Source organism: Gossypium hirsutum, chromosome A06 (genome assembly GCF_007990345.1).
Source record: "Gossypium hirsutum isolate 1008001.06 chromosome A06, Gossypium_hirsutum_v2.1, whole genome shotgun sequence".
Lineage (NCBI taxonomy): Eukaryota > Viridiplantae > Streptophyta > Magnoliopsida > Malvales > Malvaceae > Gossypium > Gossypium hirsutum.
Window position 1 is genome coordinate 126551550 of NC_053429.1, and position 26889 is coordinate 126578438.

Consider the following 26889-nt stretch of genomic DNA (forward strand, 5'->3'; position numbering starts at 1 on the left):
AATGATTTATTGAAATGACATTTTTGTTTTTTTAATATCCAATTAATCAAAAATAAATGAAAAATTTGTAATTTTACTTAACTTTTTTTTTAATCTTAATTTACAGTGTCAATTGTTTTGGAGCATAGCCTGTTTGAATTCAAATTAATTGGGATTTATAATATAATTAGTGGTGGAGTAGAAAATTTTTTTTGAGAGGGTTGAAATTAAATTGTATATTTTTATGATAATAAAAATACAATTTTATCATTGTAGTAGACTATAACTTTATCATTTTTAAAGGGTAAGATCAAATTTTTATTATTTTTTGAAGGCTAAAGTATAATTTTACTATTATTAATTTAAAATTTTATAAATTATAAAGGAGTTAAATAATTTTTTTTTAATTTTGCCGACTCTGAATATAGTTTGTCTTAACATATTTATGTAATATAATTCAATTTGTAATGGCGTAAATTCAATGTTATCGGAACAGTGGTTTCGTAACCACAAATCCGATTTAAAGAGAAATTTATTTCAATATTTTTGCTTGAAAATTTATATGATAGGAAAATCGTATGAAAATATTGATAGGAAAATTTTATCAATTTAGTGATTAGTTAGAAAAAGAAATTATTGAAGAAATTGGGTAAAATAAGGTATCGGGACCTCTATCTCGTAAAACCGAGTCAAAAATAATTTTATAAATATTTATGAAATGTTATTAATGTGGTATTAAAATTTCGTTAGGAAATTTTAATGTTTGGGTAGTCAATTAAATGAAAAGGACTGAATTGTAATAGGTGTAAAAGTTGCTAGAGTGATTAAATAGCTTATTAGTCTAATGAGAAAGGATATAAAAGGCAATTAGACCCAAAAGTTATTTGGGCTGGACGGCAAGGGTATGAAATCAGCAGAAAAATTGATAAATTAAGGGTAAAATTGGAATATTGCAAAATTAACTAAATAAAACTAGGACTAAATAGGAAATATCTAGATTTCTCTTCATTTCTCTTCAATTCCAGCAGCTAAAAACGCCATAGGAGGGTTCTCTAAGCTGGTATTTCATAATTTTTTCACCAAGTGAGTTAATCCTTGCCTTTTTCTTGTAATTTTTGTGTTTCTAAGACTTTTACAACTAGATCCTACTATTAAATTCATTAGTTTTTTATTTCATGGATGAAATTTAAAGTCACCATGGTTGAGTGCTGTAAGTTTATGATGAAATAGAATGAAATTAAAGCTTTAATTTGTTTATTAGATGATTTTATTGGGCAATTTCAATGGAAATTGATTTTTGGGACCTAATTGTGAAAATGTTTGGAATTAAAGTCTATTGCTGAAATTCTGATTCCTAAAGGTTGTAAACTAGTTTAAGGTCATAGAATAAAATGTTAATTGAGAAAAATCAGCTCAATTGAGAGGCTAATTGAGTAGGGACGAAATTATCATTTATTAAAAGTTTAAGGGAAAAATGGTAATAAACAGCTTGCACTAAAACAGTTTGGACATCAGCAGTAGACTAACTTTGAAAAATCACCAAAAATTGTAGGAATCGAATTAGAAGATGAAAAAAATATGGAATTAAAGCTTATTGAGTCTAGTTTCTCATAGAAGAAATATTGTAAGCAATGGATTTGTAAATTTTGAGATATAATGAATTTTGTGAGACAAGGCCAGAATGAATTCGGGTTCCCCTGTTCTGACTTTGAAAAATTATAAAAAAATTTAATAAAAATAATTAGGGACTTAAATTTATAAGTATAGAATTCTGAATGAGTCTATTTTTAATAGAAACAAACAAGAACATCATTTGAATTCTGTATAAAGAGATAATTTATTTTTAGTGAAGAAGGGTCAGAACTGGTAGACAACAGAACAGGGGTGACTTTGAAGAATAAACTGTACTGATTGGATAAACTAAAAATTCTGAAAATTTTATGGTAAAAATATATATGAGTCTAGTTTCAGGAAAAATTAACGGATCTTAATTTGGAGTTCCGTAGCTCAAGTTATAAATAATTTAGTGACTATGACTCAAGTAGACAGCTTTGAATGAACTATAAATAATAGTTGAATTATAGAGAATGTTGCATATGAACATGAAATGTATTAAATTGATAATTAAATTTATTTATTTAGATCCAGAAGATTCAAATACGAAGCTAGATCGAGGAAAGGAAAAAGTTCAGGATTAATAGATTTTTACTGTTTACAAACAAGTATCAAGGTAAGTTCGTGTAACTTGAATTATATTCTGAAATACTTGAGATTGTATGTTATTGATGAGAATATGATTTGAGTGTTCATTGTATGAAAATTAATGAAACATTGATATATTTGATAAAATGGGAAGAAATCCCGGTTGAATGAAAGGAAAATTCGATGGATCTCTGAAAAGGAGTTGACGGTAAAAAGGATCTAGCCCGGACGGGTGATCCTATCCTGATATAGCCCTCCCGAAGAATATGTGTAAAATGGATTTAGCCCGGACAGGTAATCCGAATTAGGGTCTGAATTTAGCCTGGACTGGTAATTCAGATGCAAGCTCATTAGAGTAATTGTCGTTGCAGGGGATTTAGCCTGGACTGGTAATCCCGACAATACTCTATGAGTTTATATTGCAGGGGATTTAGCCTGGACTGGTAATCCCGCTGCAAGGTTGAGGTTCGCGGGAGTGTGCTCTCTGAAATGGAAATGTGCGCACATGAATATGAATTGACGGACCCGGAATTGTACACTAAAAGTGTACCTCTGAAAATCCATCGAAATTCCGATAAATTCAACGAGATAAATATGAAAAATAATAAGGGAATGAAAATCATGGTATTGATGAGCACATCAATCATGGTATATTTATATATTATTGATACATGGAAATTATTGTACTAACTTGAATGTTGAGTTTGTGCATGTTAGGGTAATAATGCATTGAATGGATATATAAATGTTTATTATATTGTATTGAAAATATTAGGTAAGTATAATTCTTGTTACATGAGCTTACTAAGCACAAAGTGCTTACCCCGTTTCCTTTTTCCCTGTTTTGTAGTGTTAAGAGCTCGGAGGTCGGATTTGGTCGGAGACACATCACACTGTCAACCTCAGGATTTCGGTATATAAAGAAACTTTATTTTGGAAATCAATGCAATGTATAAGCTAACAAAGTAAATGTTAACGTGAAATGAATGTAAAGTTAGCCATTAGTATGGTTAACAAACCTGGTTATAGATATGTGATGACGTTGTCTTATATAAATGCATGAATCTATCATGAAAATATGTTGAATTTAAAAAAAAAATTAATTCGTAAACTCCGGTAATGCCTCGTACCCTATTCCGGTAATGAATACGGGTAGGGGTATTACACAATTAATCATCTTCGTTCTTAGTGCCTTCCCTTGTCATTATTGTTCTCCATTTTTAACTTTTAGTGTGTTTTAAATTAATTTATCTTTTATATTAAAATTCACTTGTTTGTGTTAGAGTTATTCATGAGTTAGATTGGCTCCCAATAAAAATTTTAGGTTCAATTGACAAATCCGACCCAAATTATAGATGCTAAATTTGGACTTAGATTAAGTCGGCCCGTATTAAAACTTTTAGTATCGATACATGAGAAAGGGTATCGATACTCAAGCAATGGCACTGATACTTTGTTAAGGGTATTTGAGTCGAGCAAAAAAAACTTAGCTGAGGTCTAATTTATTTAGAAAACAGACCTTAATTTTTGCTCAAACCCATTTTTTAGACTTATATTTCTACCTTAACTCTTTTATTTTTTTGAACGAGCATTCACAAGCCTAGTTCCTATACCCAATAAAATAAAAAATAAATTAGTTTGCTATATTTATAATATATATTTTTATAAAAAAAACATGAGTAGAGGGATGGTCCAACTCCTACAACTATTTCATTTATTTATTTCAAATAACTATTAAACAAATTTAGTATTAATATTTTATATATACAATATACTAAAGTAGTTTAAACTTACAACTACATTCAAATATGAAAGCGTTTATTCAAAAGTAAAAAAAAAAACTCAAAAAAATTAATTTAAACAGAAATAAAAAATAATCTATTTAAAATACAGGCGGAATAGGGTTTAATGGATAATTATAATTTTGTTTTATTTTTATATATTATGTAGTTTATATCATATAAAATTAAATATTTAATAATCAAATTGTCTATATTTAAAATTTTAATTAAAAAAATACAAAATTATCAAATATTAATAAATTGAAAATGATATAATTTAAAATATGAAAAATATATACATGCATGTCTAAATTAATTTGGATTAACAATTCACACTTAATAAACTGCAACTAATATATATACACATATATATTTTATTTTTTCAAAATTCAAACGTCACACAAAAGAAGGGAGAAAAGCATGTCGAGTGGCTTCATCTTCCCATTCTACTTCTTCCTGCCAAAATTTGTCCCCCTTAATGCTGAGCAGATTCCCTTTCGCACTATCTGAGTTGAGAGGAAGCTTCTTCAATTCTTTGCACTTATATATTTGAATAAGTGTCAGACATGGAAAGGGTAGGGCATCCCGATATATGCTTTTCAATTTCGGTAGACCAATTAAATAAAGTGACTCAAGCTTTAAAAATAGTTTAGGGTATGGAATTCCAATCACACCTGCAACTTCATCAAGTTTTTCCTCACTCAATATTTCTTCCATTTCTATACAATGCCATACAAGAAGACTCCTTAGATTTGGAGCAAGAATCACCCAAGTCTCGTCTTTCAATTTGGAACATCCCCTAATTTCAACTTTGCTTAATGTGTGAAAGCGTGAAGTATAATTAGTACTTGAAGAAACCCATGTATGCAGCTTTTCCATTTTTATCTCCTCCATACTAAAACAATCCAAGAATTCTAGTGTCTCTATACGCTCCAAATTTTCTAAGCATAAAACATTAAACACTTCTGATTCTCTAAAATCTTTAAGTAGCAGTGCTCGGGTCCAACAACGAAACAAGTTACAGCTCAGAAATCTTTCTAGACAAAGCACGCTTTTTATCTCTATACTTAGGCTTCCTTTGGATGCAACTGCATCTCAGTACGTTGGTTTTTTAAGGCTAAAAAAAATTGTAACTGAAATGTTAGCAAACGCAAGGGTGTTTGGAAAGCTTTCTTCAGTGCGTTGAAAATGCATTTCATCTCACTGGAGTCTCAATTCCAGACTGGAGCCTTTTGTTCCAGTAAAAATTTAGCAACTTCAGTTGCTTTTTGTTTTCCTCTTTTACCCATATGTTCTTCAATTGCATTCTTCAGGCTTTTCTGATGTCTGTTACCTTCTTCTCCCCTTTCCCCTTCCCCTTCCCCTTCCCTTTCCCCTTCCCCTTGGGTTGCAAATCAGTTTGGTCAAAGACTTCTTCCGGTTCCTCCTTCATCCAGGTAAGGCTCCTTCTCCTTCTTCCGTTCTTCATTCCTTTTTCTTCTTCCGTTCTTCATCTTCTCTTCTCAGCATATTCTGTTTTGTTTCCTCTCTTTCTCTCTTTCTCAGGCAAATCTACCATGAATGCTTCCATTAGTACATCAAGAGATCACAAAGTCTTCTCAATTTCCCCCTTGAAATTAATTTTTCAAATTCAATTTTTATGAATTCTTAATTTGTGTAAAGAAGAAATAGGAAAAACTAATCGGAAATGTTTCCACAGTTCGGAGCGATGGCGGAGATGTTGAGCAAGGCGTCGACGATGGTGTTCTGGATTGAACCGATGCTCACCCCTACAACGATCCAAATGATGTCAGCATAGCTCCGCTTTTAGATAGTAAATTCGATTCGGAGAAGTGTGAGGCTCTCAAGCGACTCCTCGCTCTCATCGCTCAAAGCTTCGACGTCTCTAATTACTTCCCTCAGGTAATTTCGTTTTTCATTTTTGATTTCTTTTTATTGAATGAACTCTGAAAAATTTACTTAAAATTTAATATTGAAGTGATCTGGATTTTGTAATTTCATTCAAAGCACCGTTTTGACTGCTGATAAGGTTTCTGGAAAGTGTAAATAAATTTAAGTGTCTAAAAGTTTAAATATCATTGTTTAATAGGTGTAGTGAACTTATCACAGGATAATTGAGAAAGAAAATTAAGCTATCGAGTGTTGTAGTTATAATTCATTGGATCTTTATTGATAGTTGTACTCTGATTAGTGAAGAAATGGTTGAATCGGGTCTAAGACTGTGGATAAAATACAGATAGTTGTTCATAATTGCATTCATGATATGAAATCAGGGTTTGGTAATGGATACTTTTAAATCTTATATTTGTTTGTTAATTGAGGTGTATATATGTTTTTCATCTCTCTGGTTGCTTGAATTACAGGTTGTTTAAAACATGGCATCTCAATCTTTGGAAGTAAAGAAACTTGTTTATTTGTATCTACTGCATTATGCTGAAAAGTATGTTTCGCAAACTTCTCTTACAATATTCTTTTTATTTTCCTATGGTTGCTTCCATATGTTAAGAAGCAATATTAGTAAATGAGGGAATTATTAGTATGAACAAAGAACATGCTTGCTTGAAATCTATCTCTAATTGCACCGGATAGAAACGGTATCAAGTTTAACTAGTTATTAGATAAGAGTAATTATTAGATCATGGTTTTTAAGCACTTTTCAAGTTTAATTAATTACAATTCATTTTGAATAACTGTTCTTTTTCTTAATAAAAGCAGTGCTTGAGATGGTAGAAACTCACTAGTTTAAAATAATAGTGGTTCAAAGGAGAGGTGATGAGTGACATGGATTGTATTTCTTGTATTTAAGCAGGTAGATTGAACTTATTGTTAATGTTTCTGTGTTTAATTTTGTAGGCGTCCCAACGAAGCATTGTTGTCAATTAATTGTTTCCAGAAGGATTTGGGGGACCCTAATCCCTTGGTGAGAGCATGGGCACTTCGCACCATGGCTGGAATTCGTCTTCATGTTATTGCACCTCTTGTTCTGGTGGCTATGGGCAAGTGTGCTAGAGATCCATCTGTTTATGTTAGAAAATGTGCAGCTGTGCTCTTCCAAAAGTACATGATTTGCGCCTAGAGGAACATACCTCGGCAATTGAAGAGGTTCACTTGATAGATTTATTTCTTCATGGTTATTTTTGCTTTCGTGTTATCCACCATTTATTATGACCTTACTTTGCTACGACTCGATTTCCATTGTTAAGATCAGTTGAAAACTGCTTCCTTAAAAGGTTTGGTATTTTTGGACAGAAGGTTTTAGACTAGTTTGGCATGCAATATGCAAAGATAATATCTTTTCATCTTTTGTGCCTGCATTTTTCAGGAATTTTTTTGTACCTAAATAAACATTCATAGATTTTTGCTTCTTTACTTGGGCGTCCAATTTTAGATGTCTTTAGTAGCATGGCACCTTAGACATCTATCTCTTGTTATAATACATTTCGATAGGGTTGGATTTATGTTTGATGTTATAGCTGGTATGTCAGCTACATTTTGTTTGTAATTCTATTTAGGCTTTAGTCATGTATTAGTGGGAGCAGCTATACATTAGTTAACTGTCATATTTCATTGTAACATAAATGCTTCTCAAGTCAATGAAAAAGATCTGAATTTTGGAAATCAAATTCAGTTTTCTTATTGTTCAAACTTCTTTGCATTCGTTTTTCTTTTTCTCCTTAGTTTTCTGCTAAAAAAACCAACACATGTAATCCGGACTACTTATGTATATGGCATATTGCTTATTCAAGTAATGAAGTTAATCTTTACATCATCCGGGTTACTTGCTTCTGTTTTCTTCCTCTGCTGTCAAAACCCCAACAGATGTGATTTTTAATTCTTCCTTTTAGCATTGATGACCAGCTCAAGGCTCGACATTGCACGTTCTACATGGTGGCCATAGGCTATTTCAGTTACTAGCCAACGGTTGATTTTAGTTTTAAAGTTATTTGATGCTAGCAATGTTGAGTTACTAATAACAAACATTTGAAATAACATGCATTAAGACCCTTATTCTAGTGTTGCTTTATTATTTTATCTTTCAATAATGTTTTATTTTTCTAAAGGTTCAATAATTACAATAGTTTTTCAATAATGTATTGAGTCCCTACAATTAAATATATGATTAATTTTGAAATATTAAATAAAATAAATTTTTGAATTTTTCTTTAGTTTTAATTCATTTTTAATTATTTATTATTAAAAATAAATATAATTGTAATAATTTTTAATCATTTATTAATTTTGTAATTGTTAAATAATTTTTAAAACTTCTATTATATATCATTTTTAATCAAATGTCCTTAAAAGTCATTTTCTATTTTCACCTCACCGCTACAGCTGCGTTTGAATCCAAACACACACTCCACCGCTGTTTCTAATCTCACTGCTACAGTATCTAATCTCACCGCTACAGTAACTACTCTCACCGCCACCGCTGTTTTTAATCTCACCGGAGCTAAACACACCGCCCATCCAAACTAAGCCTTAATATATTCAAACGTTGCAAACCTTTCAACTCCTCTATAAGCTTTTCATGACCTCCTTTCAAAACATTGTCTTCATCATGATTATCTGTATCCCTTACCCTCCACATTATGAATATTTGCAACTTGGAAAAACTAGATATCAAATGTTGTGGGATTTTTCTGAGATTGCCCATATAACTCAAGTCCAACATTTTTAGTTTTGTCAACGCTTTCAACTCTATTGGCAAATCTCCTATAGCAGTATTAGATAGATCAAGACATTCTAACGAAACCAATTGTGAAATTCCCTCAGGCAGCGCTTGTAATCCAAAGTTTCCTGACAAATCCAATACAGTTAGATGAGGTATCAATTGGAAGAAACCATCGCTGATCATTCGCAAATCATTTTGGCCAAGGAACAAGGTTCGAAGGTTAGGGCATTTGGGTGTTCCTTTGAGAACTTTAATACTATTTTCCATCACTGACATTCTTTTTACACTTTCCCATGCCTTAACATCTGGTTCTTCAAATAATTGAGCCCCTGCTTTTACAAAAAAACTATCCTCTGTTGCTTCGAACTCACGTGTAATCCAGAAAGCCATGTCACGGATCACATCATGCATCTTCACACAATCTTCTCCATCTCTTACACCACCATTTTCCAATAAACAAACATTCAGAAGAGAGCCGATAATGTTGTCTCCTTGCATTTGAGCTTCACTAATTCTATCAAATTCATTCAACAGCCCTTCACAAAACCAATATTCCACTAATCTCTTTTTGGGAATACAATAATCTTCAGGATATAGAAAACAATATAGGAGGCAGCATTTCATTGTGGCATTAGGCAAATTATCATAACTGAATTTTAAAAGCAGAAATACCTCATTTTCTAATTTTGGCAATGCACATCGCTTCAACATCTCAATTGCATACTTCCATTCCCCAAGTGTTTTCTTGCAAGCCATGGCACGACCGATTGTAATTAGTGCAAGAGGCAGTCCACCGCACCTTTCAGCTACTTGTTTAGCTAGATTTGGAATATCTGGATGACTGTTGAGAGTTTCATCTCCAACCTTGTCTCGGAACAATTCCCAAGCCTTTTCCGTTTCCAGGCCCTCCACTTTGATTTTCTTTTGAGCTTCCATTTCACCACATACCTCCAAAGACCTTGTAGTAAAAATAAGTTTGGAACCATTTTCTTGGCTTGGTTTTGGTATCCCAACTTGGTTCAACTCCACCCTCTCCCATAAATCATCCAATAATACAACAAATTTCTTGTTGCCCAACACCCCACAGATATCTGTAGTTTTCTGGTCAACACTTTTATTCTTCCATGAGTCATCTGAAAACCCAAGATTTCCACCAATCCTATCTTGAATCTTTCCGACATCGGAAATTCGGAATCTTTAGACACCAACGCCCAGATAACAACTTCAAAATCATTCGGTGTGGTGCTGAACTTGTTGTTGAGTTTGGTCAAGAGTGTTGTCTTGCCAACGCCCCCCAAGCCGTAGAGGCCAATGATCCCCACATCTTCGTCCTCGATGCAACTCCATGCCTTTTGGATTGCGGATTCTAGAGCAACTGGCTGCTCTACAGGTCTTACTACCACTGAAGCTGCAGACTGATTTCCCGCTACTTTCTCAAAAGCTCCTTTACTCTTATGATCACTTATTTTTTGAAGCATTTCGGCCACTTGTTTACCAAACTTGTAGCTAGACAAGCAATTCTTGGAAATGCAGCCACCGAGACACAAGTTATTCATTTGTTGGGGACCATTTGAAACCAATTTTTCCGCCTCTGTTATTATAGTTTCCGCTGTTGAAAGCCATACCTGAACTCGCTCAAATGACTTCAATAGTCGTTGTTCAGCCAAATCAACCTCCCGTTGCACGTCATTTCTTTGCGCCCTGAGTTCTTGAAGAGCATCAGATAAAGTTGAAAGAGTTTGTTTAAGTTTGCAGACATAATTAGCATGACCAACAATGAAATCCCAGCCACGAAGAAGGAAATTCTCGAAACTACATTGCACGGAGCAGCAATTGCCCATGATTCTGGTAAATGAAAGATAAAATAAAGGAAACAAATGAGATGTGGACGCAAAGTGAATTGTGTTAAAAATAAAGTTAGGTAAAGTGAATTGTGTTAAAGAAAAATTAAGTTAAAGAAGATGGGGTTTGAACAGATTGAGGTGGAAGGCGACTGTGGCACAGTTATGAAGAGGATGCATATGAAATAAAGATAAAGAAGATGGGGTTTCAACCATTAGAGCTTTGATTATGGATAGTAAAGATAAAAGCAAGCAGATTCACAGAGTGCATACCCAGAGAAGGAAATCAAAGTAGCTAACTTTTTTAGCCAAAGATGGAGCGAAGACAGGTAGTGAGTGGAAGAAGATCCACCGAATAAGCACTGGTCTCAACTCTTTTGTTTATTTGGAGCAGATGCAGTAGCTGAATTCTGGTAGTTTCCTGGTGAAAGATGGCTGGAATTTGAATCGATCAGACTCGCTGTGATTATCTGAGTCTTGTGTTTGGAAATCAGGAAATTATAGCTTAGGTATGCTGTGATAATCTCTAGCTTTGCTTCTTCCTCCGCTACTATCTTTTCTCTCTATGATTGTCCTAACTGTGGTTTAACTTTTTAGGATCACAGCTGGCTTTTTAGTTTTTTTTAAATCTTAACAACTATTATTTCTAAAAGAATAGGTTAAAATGTACTGTTAGTCCTTGTACTTCTATAAAATTTGATGTCAGGTCCTTATATTTCAAAAGTTAAAAATTCAATCCTCTTACTTTTTAATTTAAAAATACTAGTCCAATCATTATCATTTTTAGTAATTTCTGGCAAAATTTATCATATAATGCGAAGGTCACCTACTAAACATGCTAAGTTAATAAATTTTGATAGAAAATATTAAAATTTTTAATAATTAGATTGAAATTTTCAAATAAAAAAGTAAAAGAACTTAATTTTTAACTTTTTAAATACAGAAATTAAATTTTAAATTTTGTGAAATTATAACAACTAATAGCATTTGTTTGACCAATAGAATACCAAGAGGATCTTGACCGACAAAATGGAGGATAAAAGTACCATAAAATCACTTTTACTATACCCTAAATTACATTTTAGCTTATTTATTGAAAAAATAGACAAATTATTAGATGAATGAGCAAAATCTTCTCTCAGTTAAAATTTCACCATTAAATATTTGTTGTGGTGCTTATATATAAGGTATAATAATAAATTTATCCTTCAACCTTTACACGTTTATTCAATTTAATTCGTATTCTTTTATTAGAAGTAAATTAGAAAATTTTGAAACTAATAAAACTAAATGTTATATTTAAGTAATTATTATATTATATGTATAGGGATGACATGGATATGCAATACATATAAAATTTGAAGAATTCGACCTATTATTATTGATCAATACATTTGTCCTCCTCATCGACCTATTATATGTAAGTGTTCATGAAATCAATTAATCTAAGTTAACATATACATCGCAAAAGAGAAGGGATTGCATAAAATTGTGATTCCACGCTATTCCTATCCATTTCTAATAGAAGAATATCAAATTAGATTTTTTCTCTCGATTTTTAGCATTTTTAGTTAAATTTAAATTTTTTTCAAAAGAAAAATTTGACTTATTACTCTTCAATTAAAAAAGAATAAAAATAACGTAAAATCATAATTTTATAAGATTCCTTCTCATCGCGAAATTGTGGAGATTAAGTAAATTTTGGGTCGGAATCTTTTTGCTTTTTCCCATTTCCACACAAAAAAGCAAAAGCAAAAGCAAAAGCAAAACAACTATAATTGAAGTTTTATATTAGAGATCACACAGTGATCGATGGTAGGTGGTGGGTGGGTGGGTGGGTGGGTGATGGGGCCTCTCTATTCTCATTCGGAGATTAAATAAAATATGGGGTCTTATTCCCCTTTTACTTTTAGTTTTCCCATTACCCTACCTTCCAATTTTTTTAGTTAAATTTAAGATACATATCCATTTAAATTATTACAAATTACATCAGACGAAAAATAAGCTAAACATAAAAATTTAGACAAAATTCATACATAATATATACATATGGTGAGATGAAGACTCACATTATAATTGCGCATGATAAAATTTAAACTTAAATATTCAAAAACTCAAGGCATCATTCGCTTTATGTTTGTATCATTTTTTAATATGAGATAAAACTAACAAGCACTACAATAAGCTCTTTGTCGAAACCATTTTTTGGAAAAACGGGGTCGACTTGATTTTGGAAACGAAAAAGAAAAAAAGGAGTCACCACCAATCCTTTTTATTTAGGTGTGATTGGTTCACCTTGTAAAATAGTTGTTTTAATAAAATTCTTGATTTGTTAAAACAACGACTTTTGGTCCACGAAATTTAGAAAGATGGGTTCGGGAGTCGGTTACGTACGAGGAAGGATTACCACTCTCGTAACGCCCAAAATTGGTACCTAGTTGATTAATTAGTGTCTTAATGTCAAAAATAGGAAACTTGAAAGACTTTAAAATACGATCCCTTTTTTTGTAAAAAAAAAACTCGAATGTTAAAGACCTTCTCGTCTCGAAGTAATGAAATGTCGCATCCAGTAAGTTAGGACACCACATCTCAAACTTTTGAGAATGAGCTTGCCTTTCATTTAAAATTCATGTATTTTAACCCCTTTTTTAGAAGAATATTCGGTTATTTAGGGTAAACGAGAAAATCAAAACCCAATAAGTTAAGGCACGTTTCCTCGAATTTCTAAATACCGAATATTGCTTTTTTTTTTGTAAAAATCTTATCTCGAGGTAACAAGATGTCATTTCCAGTAAGTTAGGACACAACACCTCGTATCTCCGAGAATAAGCATTTTATTCAAAACTCGTTTTGCAATTTTAAAAGAATGTGCTGTTATTTAGGTTAAACGAGAAAAATCGAAACCTAATAAGTTAGGACACGATTTTCTTGAATTTCCCAATATTGAATGTTGCTTTTATGAAAGGATTATTTTTATCGGGTAAAAGATAATATAACATAGATTCATAATAGAATAAAATAATGAAGAATGAACAAACAAATAAAAATTTCGATATTGACAAACATAACAGAATAAAGATGAACGCATAATAAGAATAATGAGAACAGAAATAGAGAAATAAAACCAACAAGCAATGTAAAGTAAAAATAAAAGGTTAATAATAATAATAATAATAATAATAGTTAAGCAGGGAATAATAATAGTACATTAATAAGACAAATAATATAATAATAGTGATGGTACTTAAAGAAAATAATAATACCAATAATAGTAGTAAATATAATGGTAGTGATAATAATTATAATTAATACTAATACTAACAATAAACGTGATAATAAAATATCATAATAATAACGATAGCTAAAATAATAATAATAACAATACTTTAAACAAAATAATAATAATAGATGGAAAGTGATAGTAGCGATAATATAACAATAATAAAAATAATAGTAATAAAAATAATACTAATGGTAATAATAATAATAATAATAATATTGATAATAGATAATAATAATAATAGTAGTAAATAAAAATAGTAATAGTAATAATAATAATGAAAATAGTGAAAATAATAATAGTAATGTAATAGTAATAATAATAATAATGATAATAATAGTAATAATAATGCAAATAAGTATTATGTAAAACACATATGAAATTTAAGTAATATATGGTAAACATAATAATAATAATAATAATAATAATAATAATAATAATAATAATAATAATAATGGTAAAATAGCAAAAATAACTAAAAGGACTAAATTGAACTTAAAAGAGTTCGGGGTAAATTCGGAATAAAAATACAAAAAAAGGACCAATTTGGGCGCGCGGATAACAAGGGAGGACCAAAATGGGCAATATCCCACCCTCCCAAAACGCACAGCACTAGGAAGGACCAAATTGAAGGTCAATATAAATTACAGGGTAAAATTAAAAATAATGAAAAATTTAATTTCAAAACAATAAAAAAGCGGAAGGGCTAAATGCACAATTAGCCCTTCCATTAAAAAACACGCGAATCTTCAACTGGAGCCGATCTGATTGGGTCGGGCTAGGGCGAAACGACGCCGTTTTTGGCACTTGAATATCAAGCCCAAAACGACGTCGTATGGGCATTGTTATAAAACTCAAATTTTTTAACAAACAATTCATTTTATCCTTCCAAAAAAAAAGCTAAAAGCCCTCCCCTCTTTTCTCTCTGCAAGCCTGAGATCCGGCCAGTCGTCGCCACGTCGGCCGCCGTGTTTTTTTTTCTTAATTCTTTTTATATTTTTATATATATCTATATATATGCTATTTTTTAAAAAGAAAAATAAAGGAAATATGTATATATATATTCGAAGGAAGAAAATAAAGAGAAAAGTAAACTAAAAAAATCAAGACCTTTGCACGATGAATCTATTTTTGATTAACTTGCTATGTTTTTTTGTTTGAATCTATTTTTTTTATTCAAAATATGTCCCCTTTTACATTGTTTTTGTTCAGCTTATATAGTCGTTTACATTGCTATTGTTCTTGTTTTCTGTCTTTTCTTATTAATGCTTGCAGGTGACGGTGCAACTTGGAGGACGATAGGGCGGTGCTGAGGCGGCGTCAGAGGTGTCAGAGGGCAGGTGCGGCTGGTGGCAGAAGATTAGCTAGGGTTTCAGCTTTTCTGAAACCCTAGTTTGACTAATGGGTCAATTGGGTTTGGGCCATTTGGGCTTGTACATTCTTGGCTGTGGCTCAATTCTTCCCTTCAATCACGTGCTTTATACTAAGTAAGCCCTTGTTTAATTGTGGAATAATGAAAACCCTACTCGGAGAAGGCCTTGTAGCTGATACATTTGAAATGCTATCTAGGAAAATATTGTATGAAATAGTCACGTCACGTCATCTGTATCTCTTTTCTAGTAGTTTAATATCACATTGGTATTTTTATCATGAAAAAAATCAAATCTAAATGAAAATCTTGAAATTTAGAATGAGACTACTGGTGTGGCATTAAACTATTGGAAATGGATAATATCTATATTTCATACAATCCTTTCTCATGCTAACTATGTGGTTCAAAATTAAAAAAAAATTTATTGTAGTAAGTTAACGTTTTTAGATTAGTTTTCAATAAAATTGTGAGCAATGTATTATATCTTTATTTAAAAAAATATGATGAAATTACAAATAAATGATAAAATGATTAAACATAATACCAATATTTTTTAAAAATTAAAAAAATAATACTGGAAGGCTTAAAATGGGTTTGGATTAACCATTTACAAATATAAGCAGATTCGAGGTAAAATTTTAGGCTTAAATTGGATTTAGATTAACCATTTACAAATATGAGCAGACAGGCTTGAGATATAGTTTTTAAGCTTAAAATAAACTTGGATTACCTTTTTACAAATATGAATAAACTTAAAAATCGAACCTTTTATTATTGTAAAAGGAAAAAAAAATACAAACCAATAACCAAATACAGCATGTGAAGCTAAAATTATTATGTATCAAGTGAAACATATTGGTTTTTGGAGCTTCCATAAATTTATGTGATATGAATATTCAATCTAGTCGAGTTGAATTGATGAAAAATACTTTAAATTTGTTGAGTTGATGACTTAATTTTAAATTCTACAAAATGTATAATTCAGATTAAAGTTAAATTATTAAAACTAATTATTTTTTTTCTAAAATGATAGCATTTTGGTGATTTCTAGAGGTGATCATGAGCGGGGTTGGGTTCGGGCTAGGTCCAACTAAAACTTTAGATCCGTTTGCTAGGTCCGAGCTCGGCCTGGCCCTAAAAATGGGTCTGAAATTTTCTCCGAGCCTAACCCAGATAAAAATGTTAAAACTTGGGCTCAGCTCAGTCTGGCCAGTATTAAATTTTTTATATAATTTTTTTAAAAAATAATATATGAAAAATACTAAAAACATTAAAATAAATGTTTCTCAACAAATTAAAAATAAATTTTAAAAAAAATGTATACTTAAATAACAATTGTACAAGCCCAATTTTGGGCCCAAAACAGAAGCCCAAACCCACCATCGACGCTTGCCTCCACTTGCACTGCCTCCGTCCCATCATCCCATCACCTGCAAAACAAAAACAGAGAGCAGAAGCAGCAACAGAAGCAGAAACACAGCAAACAGTAACAAAAAGCAATGGGACTTTGCATAATCGGCTATAAAGAGCCATTCATTTTCAATGTAAAGGGGGGGATTTGTATTTTCAAAAGGGGGGAACCGATTGTATTTTTAAGGGGAATTTGTTTCAAGAAATCGATTCGGACATACAAATAATAAAAAGGAGACAGTTGAAGAAGGGATCAAAAGGGGCTAAGGTCTTTTGATACTCTCTTATTTTTTCTTTCAAAAACTGTTATTCCTCTATTTTTTTTCTCATTTTTTTTCTATTTTACGAAGTTATTTACATACATATATAAGAATGCAATAAAAAAGAGGAAAAGGAAAGTACCCGGAGTGTTCGGCCACCGTCCATGGCAGAGAAGTAGCAGTCGAGGCGACGGCGCAACAAATGGGTTTCTTTTGAAACCCTAGCAGAGAAAGAAATGGGGAGAAGAGGGCTGCTCTCTCTGTTTTTTTTTTTTTTTATAGAAGAAAGGAAAAGATAAAAAAAAAAACATATGAAATTTTAGATTAAAAAGCAGTGCAAAAACGGTGCCGTTTTGCACCATAGGTACCAGCATTGAAACGGCATCGTTTAAGGCGACCCGTGTGCGACCCGACCCGTACTTGGGGGATCCGCGTGTTTCCGAATATTGGGTTATTTCTGCGGATAGTCCCTCTTTTTTCTCAGTGCTTGTCAATCTGGTCTTATGTTGATTTTTTCTCTGCTTTTAATTTGACCCCATGTTTTTGTTAAGTTTTTCAATCAGGTCCTCCAACCCATTGACATGCTGCGAAGTGAACACGTGTCCAGAGGCTGGGTATTTTACCTATTTAGTCCTCAAACCTTGCTCATATTTTCATTTTTACCTTGTTATTTTATTTTGTTATAGTATTCACTTCTAATTTCGTTTTTATTCCAATATAACCCCTAGTCAGTTTGATTTTGATCTTTTTATTTTTCTTTATTTATTCATATATTATTTATTTTAAAAGGTATAGTATTTCATTTGTTAAAATATTTTTAAAACTGTTCTATTATTTATTCTAAATCATTTTGTTGTTACCTTTTTTACTTTTTTCTCACCATTCTATTTAATTTTAATATTATTCATACTGCTATATTTTATTAATGTTACTATATTTGTATTTTATTAGCATCTCATTATTGTCATTTTTACTTAACACTCTTATATATATGTATATATATATATATTATATAATATTAATAGTTTTACATTTTTGTTTTTTATGCGGGTATGTCGTATGTGCATCCTTTTACACTATGCTCCATGTTATACATATATATATATTTATATTAATAATATAATATTATGTATATTTGTTCTTTCAAACATTATATATACATTTTTTATGTACATTATGCCTATATTTTAACATATATATATTTATTTTTTTAATATATGATGTATGTATTATGTATATACCTTTAAATATTATCATATACCTTTATGTATATATTTATATAATATTAGTAATAGTTGATTCTTATCATTATTATTTCTAATATGTACATACCACGTAAATATTTCAATATTATATTACGTATACATCTTTTATACGACGCTCATATATCTGTTAATATCGTACTATTATTATATATATATATTTCTTTTATATATCTCTTATAACTTTTATTAATACGTATGTATTTTAATACATATATGTATATACTTATATATCGTTATTATTAGTTTTTTATTATTATCGTTTCAACAAATATTGTATATATTTTAATCTAGTATTATACGTTTATGTTTCACATATATATGTTCCCTGCTATTTCACAACTATATTACCCTTGTTATAATGTTTAATACCATATGTATTATTATCATTTTATACTATCATTATTTATATTACTATTATTATTATCGTTTTCATTATCATTGTCATTTTTGTCATGCTTTATTTATTTTTATTTGTTTATTTACTTATTTACTTATGTATTCGATCATTTCATTTACCTTATGCTTGTGTTTTATGTTCTTATATCATTAGCCTTGCTTTCATCTTTTTTATGATTGTTTATATCCTTGTCATTGATACTATCATACGTATTGCATATTAGCATCATGATTTGGTTTTATGTTTTACAATAAGTCACATTATATTTTTCACTCGATACCTTAAAAAATTTCTTTTGTAAAAGTGATATTCCGTATTTAGTAATTCGAGATAATCGTGCCCTAACTTACGGGGTTTCTATTTTTCTCATTTAACCTAAATAACGGAGCATTCTTTTAAATCACAATACTAGTTTTGAAAAATGCTTATTCTCGGAGATACGAGGTGTTGTGCCCTAACTCACCGGGTATGACATTTAGTTACCTCGAAATAAGATTTTTTTGCAAGTAAAGGCAATATTCGGTGTTTGGAAATTCGAGGAGACGTGTCCTAACTTACGGGGTTTCGATTTTCCTTGTTCACCCTAACTAACCGAATATCCCTCCGAAATACACGAATTTTTAGGTAAAAGACAAACTCATTCTCAAAAGATTGAGATGTTGTGTTCTAACTCACTGGATATGACATTTTGTTGCTTCGAAACGAGAAGGTCTTTAACGTTCGAATATTTTTTACAAAAAGAAGAATTGTATTTCAAAGTCTTTCAAGTTTTTTTATTTTTCGACACTAAGACACTAATTAATCGACTCCCGAACTCATTTTCTGATTTTCGTAGACCAGAGATTATCGTTTTAGTAAATCTTAACTTTTATTAAAATAATTAATTTGAGGTGACCCGATCACACCTCATCAAAAAGGATTGGTGGTGACTCACGTTTTTTCGTTTTCATTTTCAAATCCAAGTCGATCCCTGTTTTTCAAAAAAATGGTTACGACAACAATAAGATAGATACAACTTAGCAAATAAATATCTCTAAAATAGCAATAAAATTAACTAGAAAAGAAGAGTTATATAATAACACAACACAATAATGAAAAGAAAAACAAGAAAATAAAAAAACAAAAAAGCATGGATTTTTATAGAAAAAACATGAATGTTTTTTTTACATGGAATTGAGTTAGGTATGAAAAACTTAAGTTTCATCTTAGTAGAATAGCTCAATTTATTGTAAAAATTCATGGTTTTTTTGAGAAAAATAAAATTAATTCTAAAAAAAAGATAATGAGAGACTAGAATGAAAACTTACTAAACTTATTTTTTAAATTAAAAAAAAGTAAAATAACTTACTTTTTAACTTTTTAAGTATAGAAATTAAATCTCAAATTTTGTCAAACTCTAAGAACTAATAGCATTTTTTAATCAGTAGAATACAAAGTGGATCATGACTAGGGGTGAACGTTCGATCGAATTGAGTGAAAAAATTTTGAGTTAATCAAATTAACGAATCATATTTTATTATTCTAACTTGATTTGAAATATAAATATAATTTTTCTTAACGTATTTATGTGTTAATTTTGTACTACTTAGTTGGGCAAACTCATTGAATCACCTCCTTTCTTAGTGCCTTCCCTTGTCATGTTGTGCTCCATTTTTTGTATTTTAAATTATTTCTCTTTTTATATTATTGCTTGCTTATATTAGAGTTGTACATTAGTCGGGTTAGATCCTAACAAAATTTTAAGTTTGATTGATGAGTCCGAATTTTTGTCTAAGCTTGACCTAGATCAAGCCGACTCATATTAAAACCTATAGTATCAATACGATAGAAAATGTATTGATACTTGCTAGGAAGTACTGATACTTGGGAAGGATATTGATATTCAGACAATAATATCGATAATTTGTTAAGGGTATCCAAGCCAGACTCAAGCTAAAAAAAACTTATCTAAAACCTAACCTGTTTAAAAAGTTATTAAGGGTATTCGAACAGCCGAAAAAAGCTTACCTAAAACCAGGCTCAAGCTCATCTCAAATAACTATTAAACAATTCTTAATTTTTGTTTAATTTGTTTTAAACAAATTTAGAAAGAGAGTTTAATAAGTAGAAAGTATGGAAATTTGATTTAAACGTACAAAATTATTAAATATTAATAAATTAAAATGATATAATTTAAAAAATAAAAAATATATATATCTAAAATAATTTAGATTAACCATTCACAAATATAGACAAGTTTAAACAAAACTTGAATATTATATTTTAAATAATGCCAAATTTGAAGCAGTAATAAAAGCTTAAAAGATATCTTTTTTTCAATATATAGTTTAAGATTTCAATTTTTTATTTTTTATTGTAAATCTAATATAAAGATGGCGTGAAATTATAGTTTCATTCAATTTTTTCTCAGCAATATTAATAAAAAAAATTATTTTGAATACAGATATTGCAAAATGCAACTAATTAAGTGGTCTTATTTTCTCTAAATTCAAACATCACACAACAATAAGCCAACTTTCAGGTTTTAAGATTTTCTACATTTCATTCAGCAAAAGGCTTGAAAGAAGGGAGAAAAGCATCTCCAGTGGCTGCATTTTCCCATTCTACTCTTGCCCACCAATCTTTTCTTCCCTTAATGGTGATTAGATTCCCTTTTGCACTGTCTAAGTTGAGAGGAAGCTTTTTCAGTTTTTGGCAATCATTTATAAAAAGATGTTTCAGACATGGAAAGGGTAGGGCATCCCAGTATATGCTCTTCAATTTTGGTAGATCGCCTAAATCAAGTGTTTCAAGCTTCAGAAATGGTTTAGGGTATGAAATCCCAATCAAACCTGTAACTTCACCAAGTTTTCTCTCACTCAATATTTCTTCCATTTTTGCACACACAATTATAGAAAGAGTCCTTAGATTTGGAGCAAGAATCAACCAACTCACGTCTCTCAATTCGTTACAGTAATAAATTTTAACTTCGCTCAATGTGTGAAAGCGTGAAGTATAATTAGTACTTGAAGAAACCCATGTATGCAGCTTTTCCATTTTCATCTCCTCCATATTTCCCCAGCTGATGAAATGTAGTGTTTGTAGACTCTCCAAATTTTCTAAGCATAAAACATTAAACACTTTTAATTCTCTAAAACCAGTAAGTAGTAATGCTTGGGTCGAACATCGAAACAAGTTAAAACTCAGGAAGTTTTCCAGACAAAGCAAGCTTTTTATTTGTACCCATAATATATTTAAACGTTGCAAACCTTTCAATTCCTCTATAAGCTTTTCATGACCCCCATTCAAAACATTGTCTTCAGGATAATCTATGTAGTCCCGCAACCACATTCTGAATATTTGCAACTTGGAAAAACTAGATATCAAATGTTGTGGGATTTTTCTGAGATTGAACATATAACTCAAGTCCAACATTTTTAGTTTTGTCAACGATTTCAATTCTATTGGCAGCTCTGATATACCAGTATCAGATAGATCAAGACATTCTAGTGAAGCCAATTGTGAAATTCCCTCCGGCAACGCTCGTAATTCAGGGTTTCTTGACAAATCCAAAACAGTTAGATGAGGTATAAATTGGAAGAAACCATTGCTGATCACTTTCAACTTATTTTGGCTAAGAAACATGGTTCGAAGGTTAGGGCATTTGGGTGTTTCTTTGATAACTTCAATCTTATTTTTCATCACTGACATTCTTTTTACACTTTCCCATGCCTTAACATCTGGTTCTTCAAATAACTGAGCCCCTACTTTTACAAAAAAATTATTCTCTATTGCTTCGAACTCGCGTGTAATCCAAAAAGCCATGTCACGTATCACATCATGCATCTTCACATAATCTTCTCCACGTCTTTCACCACTATGTTCCAATAAACAAGCATTCAGAAGAGAGCTCATAATTTCGTCACCTTGCATTTGAGCTTCACTAATGCTATCAAATTCATTCAATAGCCCTTCACAAAACCAATACTCCACTAATCTCCTTATAGGAATACAATAATCTTCAGGATACATACAACAATATAGGAGGCAATATTTCATTGTGACATTAGGCAAATTATCATAACTAAATTTTAAAAGGGGAAATACCTCATTTTCCAATTTTGGCAATGCACATTGCTTCAACATCTCAATTGCATATTTCCACTCCCCAAGTGTTCTCTTGCAAGCCATGGCACGACCGATTGTAATTAGTGCAAGAGGTAGTCCACCGCACCTTTCAGCTACTTGTTTAGCTAGGTTTAGAATATTTGGATGGCTGTTGAGAGTTTCATCTCCAACCTTGTCTCGGAACAATTCCCAAGCCTTCTCCGTTACGAGGCACTCCACTTTGATTTTCTTTTGAGCTTCCATTTCACCACATACCTCCAAAGACCGAGTAGGAAAAATAAGTTTGGAACCATTTTCTTGGCTTGGTTTTGGCATCCCAACTTGGTTCAAATCCACCCTTTTCTATAAATCATCCAATAATACAACAAATCTCTTATTACTCAAGATCCGATAGATATCTACAGCTTTCTGGTCAACACGTTTATTCTTCCAGGATCCATCCGAAAAACCAATATTCTCACCAATCCTGTCTTGAATCTTTCCAACATCGGAATCTTTAGACACCAACGCCCAGATAACAACTTCAAAATCATTGGGTGTGGTGCTGAACTTGTTGAGTTTGGTCAAGAGTGTTGCCTTGCCAACGCCCCCCAAGCCATAGAGGCCAATGATCCCCACATCTTTGTCCACGATGCAGCTCCATGCCTTTTGGATTGTGGATTCTAGAGCAATCGGCCGCTCTTAAGGTCTAACTACCTGATACGGGGTTGCGCGCGGACCAAGATCGAGTTGCCAAGTCACAAGAAACTCCTACAAAAACCCTAAACAATCAGATCCGAAACGAAACAGAAAATTAAAAGATTAGATTTTGAATTTCCAGATCTGAAATAAAATCCCCAAATCAGCAAAGAATCAAATTAAGAATAGAAATAAGTGTTAGGGTTCCTGAAACCCTCAAGGAGATTGCGATTCTGCCCAATTGAACACCAAGATAGTTTTCCCCAAATTTCGACAATCTAATTTCACCCAAAAGAGTATGGAAAAACCCTAGAAATTGGGAATTTTTGGGCTGATTCCTTAAGATAGAAAAGGCTGAAAACACAATAAGAACAGAAAATAAATTAGATAATGATTCAGCACAAGTAGAAATAAAGAAAGAATTGACAGTAAGAAATTAAAAGATAAGTCCTAAGAAGCCTTGAAATCTCGAAAGATCTCACAACTCCCTTCAAACGGCTCTAATCTCCCCTCCAAAGAATATCAATGGCAAGAAGAAGGTTGAAGATGGCTCCCACAATCACAAGATTGTTAAAACAACTTCTAAAGAAAACTCAAGAAAGAAATCTTGAAGAAAACTCAAAGAAAATTCTGCTCTCAACAAATCTGAAATTTTAATAATAATGATAAGTGTTTAACAAGGTGGACAGCCATGCCTTTAAATAGGCCTTATAACTAGTCCTAATCTAATTAGAAAACTAAAATAAAAAAAACTCCTAATTATTTTAATATGGAAATTCGGTCAAAGGTCATTTTATCTGGGACTCTTGGACTGAATATTGACATAAAAATTTAAACTAAGTAAATAAATAAATAAAAATAAAACTTTACAACTTGGGCCACTTTGACAATTTGGCCTGATTTTCAACTAAGTATGGATGGATTTCTTGATTGGACTGGGAATTTGCTTATTGGGCCTCGCCTTCAAGAATTTGGGCTTTTGTGACTCGTATCACTACCACTGAAGCTGCGGGCTGATTCTCCGCTACTTTCTCAAAAGCTCCATCCCTCTTATGATCCCTTATTTCTTGAAGCATTTCGGCCACTTTTTTACCAAACTTGTAGCTAGACAAGTAATTCTTGGAACCACAGCCACCGAGACACAAGTTATTCATTTGTTGAGGGCCATCTGCAATCAACTTTTCCGCCTCTGTTATCATAGTTTCTGCTTTTGAAAGCCATAGCTGAACTTGCTCAAATGGCCTCAATAGTCGTTGTTCTGCAAGATCAACCTGGCTTTGCAGGTCGTTCCTTTGTGCCCTCAGTTCTTGAAGAGCCGCAGATAAAGTTGGAAGGGTTTGTTGAAGCTTGCACACGTAATTAGCATGGCCAGCGATGGAATCCAAGCCACGAATGATGAAATTCTCTAAACCAATTTGGAGTGAGCAGCAATTGCCCATGATTCTGGTGAATGAAAGATGAAACAAAGGAAACTGAATGAGATGTGGATGCAAAGTGAATCGTGTTAAAAAATAAAGTTAGGTAAAGTGAAAAAGTGAAAGAAAAATGAAGTTAAAGAAGATGGGGTTTAAACAGATTGAGGTGGAAGGCGATTGTGGCACAGTTATGAAGAGGATGCACATGAAATAAGTCAAAGAAGATGGGGTTTCAACCATTAAGAACTTTCATTGTGGATAGTAAAGATAAAGCAAGCAGTTCACAGAGTGTATACCCAGAGAAGGAAATCGAAGTAGCTAACTTGGAGCGAAGACAGGCAGTGGGTGGAAGAAGATCCACCAAATTAGCACTGGTCTCGACTCTTTCGTTTAGTTGGAGCAGGTGCAACAGCAGAATTCTGGTGAAAGATAGTTGGAGTTTGAATCGATCAAGCTTGCTGTGATTATCTGAGTCTTGTGCTTGCAAATCAGGAAATTTTTGGTTCTCTGATTCAGCTCTACTATAGCTTAGGTATGCTGTGATTCTCTACAGCTTCGCTTCTTCCTCTGCCACTATCTTTTCTCTCTATGATTGTCGTAACTGTGGTACTTATTTAGCATTTATTTTTCACTTTTATATGAAGTGTTGGAACTCTTGATAAAAATGGAAAAAAGGGACACAGGGTCTTAGAATAAAGACGTAGCAGGTAATTACTTTTTTCATTAAAATTATTTCATGATTAATTTTTATGTTATATTTAACTAATTATTATAGTATGTATATAGGGATATATCATTTAATAGAGTAATTCGACCTATTATTATTCACCAATACTTTTGCCCTCCTCACCAACATCGCAAGAATTTTGTAAGTTTTATTTTAATTAATTTAATCATTTCACTAAAGTGTTCACGAATTTAATTGAATCAATTTAACATACATATCATAAAATCGTTTTAATAATATTTTTATATTTTTTTTATTTTATTGAGTCCAACTACATAGGTTAGCAATATTTTGTATAATGATTTAAGAGAGACGACAAACAGTGAAATTGCGATGAAACTTTTATGGAGTGAGTCAATTCTATGTAAAAATATCTGCATGAAAGACATACATTTAAATTACAGAATAAATAGTAAAATATACGACGGGCACCCCAAAATCTCATTGTTTGGTTGTTCAAAATTGAGACGATTTCAGGTGTAATAATTAAGTTGTGTTTTGTTTGGTACTAAGAAAATAATTATCCAAATGTCCCTTCATGTTCAATATATACGCAACCGCAACCAAGTGTTTACAACGAGGTTTGGGCATTGAAAAAGTATGCAGTTCTCTTATTGCGAGATGGGCAACCATGTAGCAATGAACCCATATTGGAAGCTCAACTCATAGCTTATCAAATGTGCCAACTCACCGAAGCTGCGACCTTACCAAAGCTGTGAAGTCATCAAAGATGCAAGCTTTGTTAGGCGAGGTCATTCTCTACAAGTTTCCAATTTGTTCTGAAGCGATAAACTTTTTTGACAAGATGTTTTGGTTGCTGATTATATTAAAATCAACCAATAGAGAAGCTAGTTGTACTGTACAAATTCCAAGACTTGCCAAGTTATAATTAATTTTTATTATTTTCAGCTTATTTAAGCATGGTTGTCCACATAAACAAGGTAGTTGCAATGAAACAGAAGTTCATAACTTGATTGCTTCATTTTTTATTTTTTATTTTTATTTTTTGCTTTCTGTCTCAATCCATTTGATGGTTCATGAAACTAACTAATATTTTAGCTAAAGCAAGCGCACCTGTCGATTAGTAGTATAACTATGGTGAGTCCAGAATATCGTATCCACAAGGACTTAAAGTACTAGTAATAACTATCTTTCTATTATTTAGCCTAACAATAAAAAGGGGTTTTTTAATCTAAAATTAAACTAATTAACTATTAAAGCGATAGAGATCGAATTGGGAAAATACTTAAGAAAACTAATGAGAGAGACAATACCCAGGAAAGAATCCACCTAGACTTCACTTATTATTCTGACTCTAAATCAAATGATTTATTTATTTGTCTTGATCCGTAGAAATCCCTAAATTATGTTAATATCTCTTTCGAGACTAAGAACAACTGACTCTAGGTTGATTAATTGAAATCTCTTTCTAATTAAAACCCCTATCGTCGCATTAACTCGATTTATGGATTACCCTATTAGATTTGACTCTAATTCGAC

At 31.6% G+C, this 26889-nt stretch overlaps 2 protein-coding genes and 1 pseudogene across 5 annotated transcripts; 1 reads left to right on the forward strand and 2 right to left on the reverse strand.

Annotated features, from left to right (window-relative positions):
• Nucleotides 1-4212: 4212 nt before the first annotated feature.
• On the forward strand, nucleotides 4213-7331 carry LOC107933674 (beta-adaptin-like protein C). Of its 4 annotated transcripts, XR_001693688.2 has the most exons (5): nucleotides 4213-5398; nucleotides 5508-5554; nucleotides 5662-5864; nucleotides 6326-6402; nucleotides 6816-7331. XR_001693688.2 is itself a non-coding variant. In XM_016865948.2 (3 exons), exons 2-3 carry the CDS (start codon nucleotides 6338-6340, stop codon nucleotides 7036-7038), a joined length of 288 nt encoding a protein of 95 aa, XP_016721437.1. In that variant the 5' UTR covers nucleotides 5425-5864; nucleotides 6326-6337; the 3' UTR covers nucleotides 7039-7331. The 4 variants fall into 4 exon arrangements, 1 of the variants encoding a protein (XP_016721437.1); XR_001693687.2 differs by having other exon boundaries at nucleotides 5508-5864; XR_005928978.1 differs by lacking the exon at nucleotides 5508-5554.
• A 999-nt stretch (nucleotides 7332-8330) lies between these two features.
• On the reverse strand, nucleotides 8331-11075 carry LOC107944965 (disease resistance protein SUMM2-like; annotated as a pseudogene).
• A 9762-nt stretch (nucleotides 11076-20837) lies between these two features.
• Nucleotides 20838-25330, reverse strand: LOC121230827 (disease resistance protein SUMM2-like). The gene is made up of 3 exons (XM_041116297.1): nucleotides 24959-25330; nucleotides 24246-24690; nucleotides 20838-23265 (listed from the first exon to the last, which is right to left on the reverse strand). Exon 3 carries the CDS (start codon nucleotides 22882-22884, stop codon nucleotides 21004-21006), a length of 1881 nt encoding a protein of 626 aa, XP_040972231.1. The 5' UTR covers nucleotides 22885-23265; nucleotides 24246-24690; nucleotides 24959-25330; the 3' UTR covers nucleotides 20838-21003.
• Between the last annotated feature and the right edge of the window lie 1559 nt (nucleotides 25331-26889).

Coding starts and splice junctions, on each gene's coding strand:
- LOC107933674 (XM_016865948.2), top strand. CDS start 6,338: ATGGCATCTCAATCTTTGGAAGTAAAGAAACTTGTTTATTTGTATCTA. Junction 6,403..6,815: donor CTACTGCATTATGCTGAAAA/GTATGTTTCGCA, acceptor TTAATTTTGTAG/GCGTCCCAACGAAGCATTGT.
- LOC121230827 (XM_041116297.1), bottom strand. CDS start 22,884: ATGCCAAAACCAAGCCAAGAAAATGGTTCCAAACTTATTTTTCCTACT.